This window comes from Oncorhynchus clarkii, chromosome 14, assembly GCF_045791955.1.
Source record: "Oncorhynchus clarkii lewisi isolate Uvic-CL-2024 chromosome 14, UVic_Ocla_1.0, whole genome shotgun sequence".
In the NCBI taxonomy this organism is placed as follows: domain Eukaryota; kingdom Metazoa; phylum Chordata; class Actinopteri; order Salmoniformes; family Salmonidae; genus Oncorhynchus; species Oncorhynchus clarkii.
This window is the reverse complement of record NC_092160.1, coordinates 10,924,384-10,936,665: the sequence shown is the minus strand read 5'-3', so window position 1 is coordinate 10,936,665 and position 12,282 is coordinate 10,924,384. Positions and strand designations below refer to the sequence as shown.

General features: G+C 43.4%; 2 protein-coding genes across 3 annotated transcripts; one reads left to right on the top strand and one right to left on the bottom strand.

Annotated features, from left to right (window-relative positions):
• The first annotated feature begins 3,983 nt into the window (after positions 1-3,983).
• On the top strand, positions 3,984-7,569 carry LOC139366266 (ras-related protein Rab-33B-like). The gene is made up of 2 exons (XM_071103548.1): positions 3,984-4,502; positions 4,903-7,569. The coding sequence occupies exons 1-2, from the start codon at positions 4,272-4,274 to the stop codon at positions 5,401-5,403; spliced, it is 732 nt and encodes a 243-aa protein (XP_070959649.1). The 5' UTR covers positions 3,984-4,271; the 3' UTR covers positions 5,404-7,569.
• LOC139366267 (uncharacterized) lies at positions 7,301-12,248 on the bottom strand. 2 transcript variants are annotated; one of them, XM_071103549.1, is made up of 6 exons: positions 11,852-12,248; positions 11,653-11,712; positions 11,363-11,494; positions 8,201-8,347; positions 8,013-8,073; positions 7,301-7,876 (listed from the first exon to the last, which is right to left on the bottom strand). In XM_071103549.1, exons 1-6 carry the CDS (start codon positions 12,014-12,016, stop codon positions 7,770-7,772), a joined length of 672 nt encoding a protein of 223 aa, XP_070959650.1. In that variant the 5' UTR covers positions 12,017-12,248; the 3' UTR covers positions 7,301-7,769. The 2 variants fall into 2 exon arrangements, with proteins under 2 accessions (XP_070959650.1, XP_070959651.1); XM_071103550.1 differs by having other exon boundaries at positions 7,301-7,873; positions 11,852-12,204.
• Positions 12,249-12,282: the final 34 nt, after the last annotated feature.

Genomic DNA, 12,282 nt, shown 5'->3' with positions numbered 1-12,282 from the left:
TTTGAATTGAACCTTTGTTTAGCTAGGCAAGTCGGTTAAGAACAATTTTTATTTACAATGATTGCCTACAAACCCAGCTGGCGGATGATGGGAGGATGGTGACCTGGGGTCTGGTGACAGCTGACCCAGGAGGTCATGGGGGAGATGAGGGGTGTAAATACCATGCTAAGTTTCAGCCTGGGCACGTCCCTTACTGCCCCACCCTCCAGCCTTTTGGCTTGTGAGGTGAGGTTGGTGTTGTCGGTGGTGAGGAACTGGGAAACCTCTCTTCCCCATGTCTGTAGCCATCAACAACCACTGTTTCCCCTTAGAGGAGGGGGAAGAGAACGGAAGAAGAAATTTCTAGGATGGTGGAATGTTAAAGGAGTTCGAAGTTATTTTGGAAACCTCAAGCGCTTGTCCTACTCCTCCTACCTGACAGTGTGTGACACTCCTCCTACCTGACAGTGTGTGACACTCCTCAGCTTCCCCATGACCTCCTGGGTCAGCTTTGTCACCAGATCCCAGGTTACCACCCTCCCATCATCCTCCAGCCGTGTTTGATGGCAGATCCATTGCCACACCTGGTCACAAAATACTACACAGACATCTTTGATGAAATGGACCATGGACTCTGCAATGGCAGAATCCTCCACCTGTCCCCTGTAATATAAGTGACCTCTGCCTAGGGGAGAGCCATGGAACATTACATCAACATTACTCAATCACATATCCGTTCCAAATAAGTACGATGGTTCATCAGGATGATGCATACCCTTGAATTCTCACCTGTGAGCCAAGCATCTATGAACAGGTTTCCTACAGCAATATACTTCAAGCCGGTCAGGGTTACTCCACCCTAGAATAACGTTTTGAGCAGGACAGTACATGAGATGTGTAATTGTATTCCAGAGAAATGTATAGCATTGTGTAGTACAAATATAGAGTAGCACAATGTTATTGAGTAACTATCCGCTGGAATCCAGAGCAGCTCATCAGGGGTAACCAGGAGGTCATCTCTAAGCAGGTGCATCTGGTTGTCACCCTGAGTATGCAGCTGGAAGGGCTGAGGAGGAAGTGGGAGAGAAAGAGGGGATACAGATAGTGTGAGACTGACAAGTGAGAAGGACAACAGTTCCTTGAAAGGTATAGCTTGTGCACAACAGCTCAATGAGTCCAACATCAAGGACTTACTTTCTGCATGGGCTCTATCAAGCCTAGGTCATACACCATGAAGCCATCAACACCAGCTTTGATCTCCAGTAACTTCAGTCTGAAATGACTGTGTAGAACAGGTCCTTGCCTGGTGATGTTTACCAAGGCTGCTCTATAGGGGTCCTTGTCCTGAGGCAGCAGCAGGGCTGCCATTCCCCCAGTAGCCAGGGCTCCTCTACGATGACACGTCTGGAATAACTTCTCCGTGTTGACGTACTTACTGTGGTCACCTAGGAGAGAATCATACGGCTTTGTGTAAACTAGTAGTTTAGTGATGGAGCACGATATACCCAAAGAGATTACCCATGTTAAAACAATTGGTGCATTCCGTTTTATAATAAGAAGGCTAAACTGAGCGGTTTGGGACAGAATGGTCACAATCTAAAAAACAACACTTTTGGTTGAAAGATTGAAATCTGAAAGTTGTCTGCTCTAATAGATGGAATAGATACATTTTGTAGTCCCATACAAACCCTTAGTTTCCATGGAAAATACACTACATGAACAAAAGTATGTGGACACCTGCTCGTCAAACATCTCATTCCAAAAACATTGGCCTTTAATATGGAGTTGGTCCCCCCTTTGCTGTTACAACAGCCTCCACTCTTCTGGGAAGACATTCCACTAGATGTTGGAACATTGCTGCGTGGACTTGCTTCCATTCAAGAGCATTAGTGAGGTCGGGCACTGATGTTGGGTGATTAGGCCAGGCTCGCAGTTGGTGTTTCAATTCATTCCAAAGGTGTTCGATGGGGTTGAGGTCAGGGCTTTGTGGAGGCCAGTCAAGTTCTTCCACACCGATCTCGAGAAACCAATTCTATGTGGACGTCGCTTTGTGCACGGGGGCATTGTCATACGGAAACAGGAAAGGGTTTTCCCCAAACTGTTGCCACAAAGTTGGAAGCACAGAATGGTCTAGAATGTCATTGTATGCAGTAGAGTTAAGATTTCCCTTCACTGGAACTAAAGGGCCTAGCCTGAACCATGAAAAACAGCCCCAGACCATTATTCATCCTCCACCAAACTTGACAGTTGTCACTATGCATTTGGGCAGGTAGCATTCTCCTGGCATCTGACAAGCCCAGATTCGTCCATCGGACTGCCAGATGGTGAAGCGTGATTCATCACTCCAGAGAACGCTTTTCCACTTGCTCTAGAGTCCAGTGGCGGTGAGCTTTACACCACTTCAGACGAAGCTTGGCATTGCGCATGGTGATCTTAGGCTTGTGTGGGGCTGCTCGGCCATGGAAACCCATTTCATGAAACTCCCGATGAACAGTTCTTGTGCTGACGTTACCTCCAGAGGCAGTTTGGAACTCAGTAGTGACTGTTGCAACCGAGGACAGACGATTTTCCCACTTCACAAGAACATCCCTTACAGTTGACCAGGGCAGAAATTTGACAAAGGGACTTATTGGAAAGATAGCATCCTGTGACGGGGCCATGTTGAAAGTCACTGAGCTCTTCAGTGAGGTCATTATACTGTTTGTCTATGAAGATTGCATGACTGTGTGCATGATTGTATGCACCTGTCAGCAACGGCTGTGACTGAAATAGCCAAATCCACTAATTTGAAGTGGTGTCCACATACTTTTGTTTATATAGTGTACACCTGCTCTTTGCATGACATAGACTGACCAGTTGCATCCAGGTGAAAGCTATGATCCCTTATTCATGGTACTTGTTAAATCCACTCCAATCAGGGTAGATGAAGGCAGGATATTCCACATTTTGTTGTGTTACAACCTGAATTCAAAATGTAATAAATAAAACAATTTCTCACCCATCTATACACAATACCGCATAATGACAACGAGAAAACATGTTTTTAGAAATGTTTGCAAATGAATTAAAAGTTAAATACAGAAATATCTTCATAAAATCTTGAGACCAGTTCCTGTAGGGAGATACTCTAACAGCTCCATGCTGTTAGAGTTATAATAACACGCCTCAACTCATGGGTCTATGCAAAGAAATCACTCAACTGGGATATGATAGTGTGTATACGAAGTACTGTACTCAAATACGTTTCATTTTACCTTTATTTAACTAGGCAAGTCAGTTAAGAACAAATTCTTATTTTCTATGACGGCCTAGTGGGTTAACTGCCTGTTCAGGGGCAGAACGACAGATTTGTACCTCGGGGGTTTGAACCTTCCGGTTACTAGTCCAACGCTCTAACCACTAGGCTACCCTGTTGCCCCTTACGTCTAGTTGGTTACTGTCTGTCTGTCGATAATAATGTGGTTGGTTCAAAAATGGTTCAAAAAGTCACTGCAACTCAACATCAATAAAAACAAGGACAGAGTGGAAATTAGTGAACTTTCACCAGTCATGACAATAAAGATAATGTTGTCATTTATAACATTTTTTCAAACTGTAATAGGAGGGAACGAGTACTCATGGACATGTTGATGCCTTTTTCACTACAGGAGATGACTTTGGTAAGGAGCACTGACCACTGTTTGGCCAGACACACTGTTTGTTTGAAATTGAGGTTAAAAGACACTTTCTGAAACATTAACAGGATTTCACACTTTTATATATTTTCAAACATCTGAATAACTATTATTATTTCATGTTAATTGTATAAATATTTAGCACTGTAGTTAATTTATTTATTCTCACTTGTGTAATGCTTGTTTTAGTGTTTGACTGGGCTTGGTAGGGAGGTGGGAGGCGGGCTGGTGTTGTAAGCAACGCCCATTGTGTCGAATCTGATCCAATCAAGAAAGGCTTTCACTTTCTTGGTTCCCTCTCGCGAGAGTCTTGTTTTCTGTCAACATTGTACGAGACTTTATATCTAACGTAGGGCAGGGAGGGAGTTAGAAGATTGCGTTAGCTAGCAACGTGAAATTGTCAGTACGAAACTAATGCATGGTCATACATTTATATTTGGAGCTCACAGATTTGTCACGAATGTCCAGTTGCATTTGTATTGGCCGAGATTCCTTGTCTAATTTTAACAGCCCATCCAGCTAGCATTTGGAGGGGCAGTTTTGCAAGCCACAACAGCTCTGTTGGTTTCTAGGCAGTTAGCTAGCTAGTATACCCTCGAAAATTAATAACTAATCAATATGGCAAGTGTGGAGTCGTCAATGGAATTCACCAGTTCGCTGACTGTCTCGTCTCATCTCCCGCCACCACGGACACGGATTTTCAAGATCATAGTGATTGGGGACTCCGGGGTGGGCAAGACCTGCCTCACCTACCGATTCTGTGCTGGCAAGTTTCCGGAGAAAACAGAGGCCACAATCGGGGTGGACTTTCGGGAGAAACTTATCGAGATTGACGGCGAGACAATCAAGGTGAATTGTTAGTTGACATAAAACATGCAACATTTTTGTTTGGATTATTCTAAAACCGCACAATATTTAACACCATGGGCATGAACGCAGGCAGGTTACCTCATACACATGGGGGGGGGGGGGGGGGGGGGTTGTTGTGGCATCAATTTCATACGTCTATATATTTGATCTCAAGGGCAGTGGCAGCAGAGAGAACTAGCTATCTGTCTGATGCACCGACTGCTCTCTGTAGAATCATACACATATTACAGTTGAGTTCATCCTCTAGCACCTTCACATTGGACATTAGGTTTAGCTACTGTGTTTCAGTTTTTGAGGACTTTCAATACATCCAAGAAGCTGTTAAGTGTCATATTTTTTACTCTCTTTCTCCTCCCTCTCTCTCTCTTTCCCTCTCCAGGTCCAGCTATGGGACACGGCGGGCCAGGAGCGCTTTCGTAAGAGCATGGTACAGCACTACTACCGCAACGTGCACGCTGTGGTGTTTGTGTACGACGTGACCAGCTCCGCCAGCTTCCGCAGCCTCCCGGCCTGGATCGAGGAGTGTAAGCAGCACGCCCTGGGCCAGGAGGTCCCGAGGATCCTGGTGGGGAACAAGTGTGACCTGCAGAACTCTGTCCAGGTGGGCACAGACTTGGCCCAGCAGTTTGCAGACGCCCACGCTATGCCCCTGTTCGAGACGTCCGCCAAGAACCCCAGCAGCGACGGTAGCGGTGACAGTATCCGGGGGAGCAGCGATCACGTGGAGGCCATCTTCATGACGGTGGCCCACAAGCTGAAGTCCCAGAAGCCTCTGATACTTAGCCAGCTGCCCAGGGGGGTGTTAGGGGGGGACACGGTAACCCTGATAAGGGGGAGGGACGAGGGCGAGGAGAAGGTGAGCTGGACCTGCAGCTGCTGAGAGAGGAGGGGTGAGAGAGAGCATCGGAGGAAGCAAGAGAGGGAGGTTAGGGGGAGATAAAGGAAGGACTATTATCATATAACGTAAACATCTCAGTGATATGGGAAAGAAAAAGATCAAAAGGGAACTTGTTTGAAATTAATCTTGTTGACTGGTTCCACTGAACTGTGTTTGAGCTAGAATACTGTGAGTTTGCCTGATTGATGTACAATATACTCGATTTACATGTAGGAATAATGCACACATACCTCTCATAGTTTACAGCAGGCTATATCAGTGCACATCACTCAGGTGTTTCTGTACCAAAATTCCCATCCATAGGGTTTATAATTGTGCCCCTGCATAAAGCAGACAACTATAAAATGGTTTCCTAAGCAAAGTTACATTATGCTGCATGTCTTACATATGTCACATCTATAAAACATCTATTACAAAATACAACAAATACATTTCTAAGTAACCACACATGTATTCAATCCGCTCTACCCTAGTGTGTTGTCATCCCAAATGCCTTTACTATCATCATCATTGCTTTGTGTGTGTTTGGATCACAGCCGGTCCTGTGGTCCATCGCAAGTGTGTGAGTTTCAGCTTTACGTGTGTGACTGTGAGAAAGATGTGTGGCATAACATCAGAGAAATGTGCAGTAAAGTACTGTGAGTGAAACACAACGTGATGCTGCACTTACCACTCCTCCTGATGAGATCATTGTTGATATGGGGCAAAACTTGTCATTATTACCTCTTCATAATCTGCTTTGGTTAAAGATGCAGTCCAGGATCTTAAGCACAACAAATTTGCAACATATCGTACGAATTGGACCCCCCAAAATGTATAGATTTTTTTTTTTTGCAGGATGCAACATCATACTAAATGGATGACGGAGTGCACAATTGGATGACTGCTATCAATGCATCTTTACAATAAGTCTGTAAAATGTGTCAAAAAGAGTTTAAAGAACAGTACCTGTGTTATTGCCTATTAAGCTTAGCTAACGCACCTGAGGGGTATACGACAAATAAGGATCAATGAGTTAGCCAGCTAACTTTGATTTTTTTAAATTTACTTTTTGTTACTTAAGCTAAACTAAGAGTTTTAGTTGAGTCATTTAGACCAGGCACATTTCAAGATTATCCTTCTAACATTATTTCAGGATATCTAGGCAAGTTAGCTAGCTAACTCCTTGATCCTGCTTTGTAATACAACCCCTCTGCTTGTTTGAACATGGGACAGTTGCAATGAAAACCCACCAGTGAAATGACCCTCTAATGAAGACTTGTGACTGTGTTTATGTACTGTATGTCAGATTACCAGTAAGTCTTGTCATAAAATGACTGTAGCCAGTAGAACACAGATGCTGCATCACATTAATCAGCTGCTCTAAAGTACTGTGGCCTCAGATAGATGGCCTTTTCTCAGGATACAGTTAGAAATTAATTACAAGATTAATATTCACTCTGACCTGTTGCGCTTAGATTGGTCTACAACACTAGACACAGAAAATTGTAGGCTTTATCAATTGCCTTGCACTCTTGTTTTACTTTCATATGGTCTTTAGTGTTATTTTGTAATGTGTTGGTGCTCTGCAGTTCATACATTTAAGTTTATTTTATTTGGACTTTTTGATAGAGGTATGTGTACTGCGTGATAGCTCTTTTCAAGTGCCCCGATAAGTATGTTTGAGAAAGGCGCCGTTTATTGCGTCGAGAGACAGAACACATCAGGTCTGAACTTTTGGGAACACAAAAAGGGAGTGAAGCCTTGCAATGATTTATGGATTGCATTACAAATGTTATGTAGCCTTACAATAAAGCATTCTGTACATTTCAAGGCATTGTTATTTCATGAAAACATGTCTGTGGTACGGGACGGTTAAAGAAAGATCACCAAAAAAAAAACATTACAGAAGATTTATTTAGTTGAATATAACATGGCATATAAAAATCACCTATAAAACAGGGCAACAATCCAAACGTGAGCAGCCTCACAGAAGGACCATGTACATTTCAACAGTCATGGGATACCACAAGGCACTTCCAAGCTGAAACTTTGGCAAATTCATTAAACAAGGCATATTTACACTAACTATGTGTATATTACACAGGGATTTACACATACAAGTAGATGGGTAATAAGTGGTAAAAAATAAACATATTTGAAATGGCAGTTTGAAATGTTTGGTATATTGCATCTGTTATTCTGCCTCCTCTTGGTTCTCTGTTTGGTGAAATGCTAGTGGACAATAATATAACTAGCTACTCACTTTAACATAACAATCCTCTATAGCTGGGTTTGCTGGTTTTCATCCTAACCTTGTGAAGTCCCCTTTCACGAGGTTAGGTAACCACTGGCCTAGAGGATTCCTCTCAGGTGAGTCTGCTGTAGGGGGGGAGTTTGGAGGGCGCCTCCTCTTCCTCAGGACATCTGTCGCTGAAGTTCACTGGAGAGTTTAACACACTGTCTTCGCCACCTGCTGGGGGAGAGAGCAACTATCACTACAGTCAATACCAAACAAGTGTCTCAACATACAGTAGCAAACTCTCAGCCTAAGACTAGCCAGAGCTCGACCACCTAGCTTTCCCTCTTCTTCACTCACCTAGATAACTTACCTTGCCATGTACACACAAGCTCAGTCTGTGGGCTGGGGTCATTCTGAGGGACCAATATCTCCTGAAACACACACATACAGTCTGAAAACATGGGAGGATTAGGCAGACAACTGCATATGATTAGCAGGTATGATTATCTAGTGCTGTGAAATGGTTTAGTGTAGTTTAGCACTACTACATGTTCTTACCAGGCCAGTGAGACCATCGTAGCAGCCACAGAGGGGCAGACTGCGACAACCTACAAAGGCGATGAGAGAGGAGAGGACCAGGCTGACGATACAGACCAACAGTATGGTGGCATTGGCCCCTTTCACCATCCGGCTCAGCATAAACCTCTGTAGAGCAGTCAAAAACACACATTATTATTGATGAACCATCCAAGGTGTGTTTGGGGTGTAAGACGGGTATTTAGGTACCTCCTTAGGATTTAGAGAGAGTACTTTCTGCTTTAGTCAAATCCTTTGTAACCTCATCCCCAGGCTATCAGGGAGGAAGTGTCAGATATACCAACCTGGTCTCAGAGCATTTCGTATTATTCTGTATGTCAATCTGACATTCTTGGTTTTTCGATGGTTACTTAAGGCAAATGTACAACGCGAACGTCTAGGCAATCCAACTTCAGGATTTCAGCAACTTTTCAACTGCTTACTACTGTGCAACTACCTAGCATGTTAGCTAACCCTTCCTTTAACCTAACTTCTAAATGTAACAGTATTGCTTCCGTCCCTCTCCTCGCACCAGGGACCCTCTGCACACATCGACAACAGTCACCCTCGAAGCACCGTTACCCATCGCTCCACAAAAGCCGCAGCCCTTGCAGAGCATGAGAAACAAATACTTCAAGGTCTCAGAGCGAGTGACATCACCGATTGAAATGATATTAGCACGCACCCCGCTAACCAGCTAGCCATTTAACACTGGTTACATAAACTTAACCCTAACTCCTAACCTAGCAAGCTAGCTAACGTTAGCCACCTAGCTGAAATTCGTAACATAATACTTTTGGCAAATTCATAACATATTGTACCTTTTGCAAATTCATAACATATAATATGAATTGTAATTCGTAACATATCATACGAAATGCGTGATGGACAATCACAAATTAATAAACACCAGCCAAAACGTAACATATCATACTAAATAGAGCAGGGTTACTCAACTACTATTTGAACCATTGTACACGGGCCTTGAATTAAATGTTTTTTAAATAAAATAAAGTGCATGTTTTCTGGAGAACAAAGGATATTAACAAAAATAATCTGCTTTGAACTTTGGTGCAAATGATGTTAGAGAAACTCTGAGACACTGGTGCAAGTGTTCATTGGGGAGCCTGGTGCTGTATTTTTTTAAATAATAAACTTAATTGTGGAGAAGGCTGATTTACAGCTGTATGTGGAGCCAAACATGGTCAGGATGTATAGTGCCAGTTTCTTGAGAACAGGGACATCAGCTGCGGGCACCATCTTTCCCCGGAATGTGACAGGGTCACAAATCACCAGCCTGCTCATTCAAAGCCACATCTTCTTGTAGCTCAATCGACTCCATTTGCAGTGATGCAACATCTCCTTATTTAAATATCTGTTTTCCTTCTTCAGACAACTTTGTCACATTTGTGACCAAGAAGGGGTTCTGGATGAGCAGCAGCAGTTCTCTTCCAACAATAAAGTTATAAAAGCAAGCCTTGAAGTTTTACATCAGCTTCTGGATGTGATCAACATGGTTGGGAATGTCTTTGTCTCCCTGCGTTTGCACCAGAAGATTGGGAAAGTGGACACGTTCTCCCTGGAGGTCATTCTTCAAAAGCTCCAATTTCCTCTGGAAAGCCCAGACTGCTGTTATCATAGCACACACTGTGTTGTCCTGTCCCTGCAGCTTAACATTCAGTTAATTAAGGTGTGATGTAATGTCTGTCAAAAATCCAACTGTTCCCATCTTCTCATCTTCCAAAAACTGAGTTGCCATGTCACTCTTTTACTCTGATAAGAAAACTTTGATTTCCTCCTGAATGGCCCAAAATCTTTCCAAAACCCTGCCTTTGCTGAACCATCTGACAGTGTTGTGCAGTAGTAAGTCATCAAAACTGGCATCGGCCTCTGTCAGAATGCCTCGTAACAAGTGGTGTTGTAGGGGTGATGTTGCTCTCAAAAAGGTTTAACAGTTTCATCATCGTTGTCATAACCTCAGAATACTCTTTTCCCAGACTGACACACAGGACAGATTGATGAATGATGTGGTGATATTTCAGGTCAGGGTGGTCCTCTTTCAAACGTGCAACCAGTCCCCTCCCTCTTCCTATCATGGCTGGAGCTCCATCTGTGGTGATGGAGACCAGTGACTTGAGATCTCTCCCTTCTTGTCAGCATCCCTTTGATGACCTCATGGATATCCTCTCCCTGTGTGTGTGTGCTTCTAGATTTGTTAAGCCCAACAGCTTCTCACAGAATTCCTTTGTTTCGTTATAAAATCTGACAAACACCAGAAGCTGGGCATTATCAGTGTTATCTGTTGATTCATCCACAGCTAATGAAATGCATGGTGCATTCTGAATGGCCTCATCAATTTGTGAAGTTAAATCTTCAGCTAATATTCCAGATCTCCTCATTGCTGTGGAATCTGACAGTGGGATATGGTTGATCTTTTCCCTGAGCTCATCTTTTTGTTTACCTTCAAGCAAGGTGTCAGCAACTTCACACATGCATTCTTTTACCATCTCAGCATCTGAAAATAGTTTTTTGTGTTTTCCCAAAACCCAAGCTATCCTCAGTGAACACTCCATTGCACATTGTTGGGCTGTCAGGGAATTGACAAGGACTTTGGTGGACCTCTCATATTGGGATTTGAGTTGGTTAATCTAGTTTGTTCTCACCTCTGTGTTCAGGGGATACATCTGATCGAATTTACTATGCCTGGTGTCATAATGGCGCTTAACATTGTCACTTTTCAAGAGTGCTACGGACTCACTGCATATCAGGCACATTGTTTTTGTGCTAGTTGCGGGGAAAATGAATAAATACTGTTCCGTCCACTCGTCTTTGAAAATACGGTTTTCAGGGTCAACTTTTCTTTTTTTTGAACAAGCCATATAAACAAATATACTGGTAACTAAGCTCTTATGTGATATTTACAGTTCAATCGCATTCAAATCTTTGTTTCTTTCTGCCGTTGAGTTTGGCTAAAATAGATTGCCTCAAATTTATGTACAGAACTATACAAAATGCTGTGAGACCAGATTGGATATACCAGACTAAATCCTTTGTGACAGAAACTGACTGACACACAGACCAGACTAGGGGCTGTGTGTGAAAGAGTTCGTTGTGTTGATCGTTTGTGGTAGGGTCGGGTATTACCACTTCAAGGTTGTTGTGATGGTGGAACACCTCGTTGTCATTCTCGCCATAGGTCAAAGTTAGGAAGGCGTAACCTGACACCATCACCACGGAAACACAGGAGCACACTGACACAGCGATCATTACATTCACCTGAACAGGGTCAAACCACGCTATTAGAGGATTTAATATTATTTGTCACCTTTGTGGCATTCAGTCAGACAAAATTAACAGTCATGTTTGGTGTGCTTTAATTATAATTCAATAGGAGGAACGTAGCATCAAGCCAAGGCTACCTTTATCACACTTACCAATACTGGGTTTTTCCTTTGGGAAGCAAAGAGCGCCAGCGCACCTGGGCAGGCCATAATCTATAGGAGGAAGTCATTATGAATGACGACAAACAGGCACAGTCCAATGTGTCACCACAAAATCAATATAGTCAAGTGTCATCCTCTATATTTTGATGAATTATTAAATCTGTTTCGATGAAAGAACACTCATACTCACCAAACCCGCCCACACAGGTGCCCTAGTTTCACTGAGTGTGGTGTTTTTCCGAAAAAACGCATCAATGAATCCGCACACCAAGCACAGCGCCGCACATGCTACCTGCAGAATGCCCAGAACGACGACACTGCGCTGGTTAAAGATGAAATACCGGTAGCGGTCCATCTCACGACGCACTTTCACTTTGGCGCTTCCAAAGTCCTTTGTCCTATCGAGTTCACAGAAAAACACCCAGTCCGACTTCCACAATAAGTTCTCTCACTGCAACATGTTTATAATGTATTATACTTTTGTTAAATAGGTCAACTGTCCTTTCACCCTGCCCGCTCATTGACTTTCTTCCGGGCTGTTGTGTTGGTTTGTTGACTCACGCACGACAGGTGAACTTCAGCGCGTTAACCATTAACCCGCCCACGCGCAGGTGCACAGCA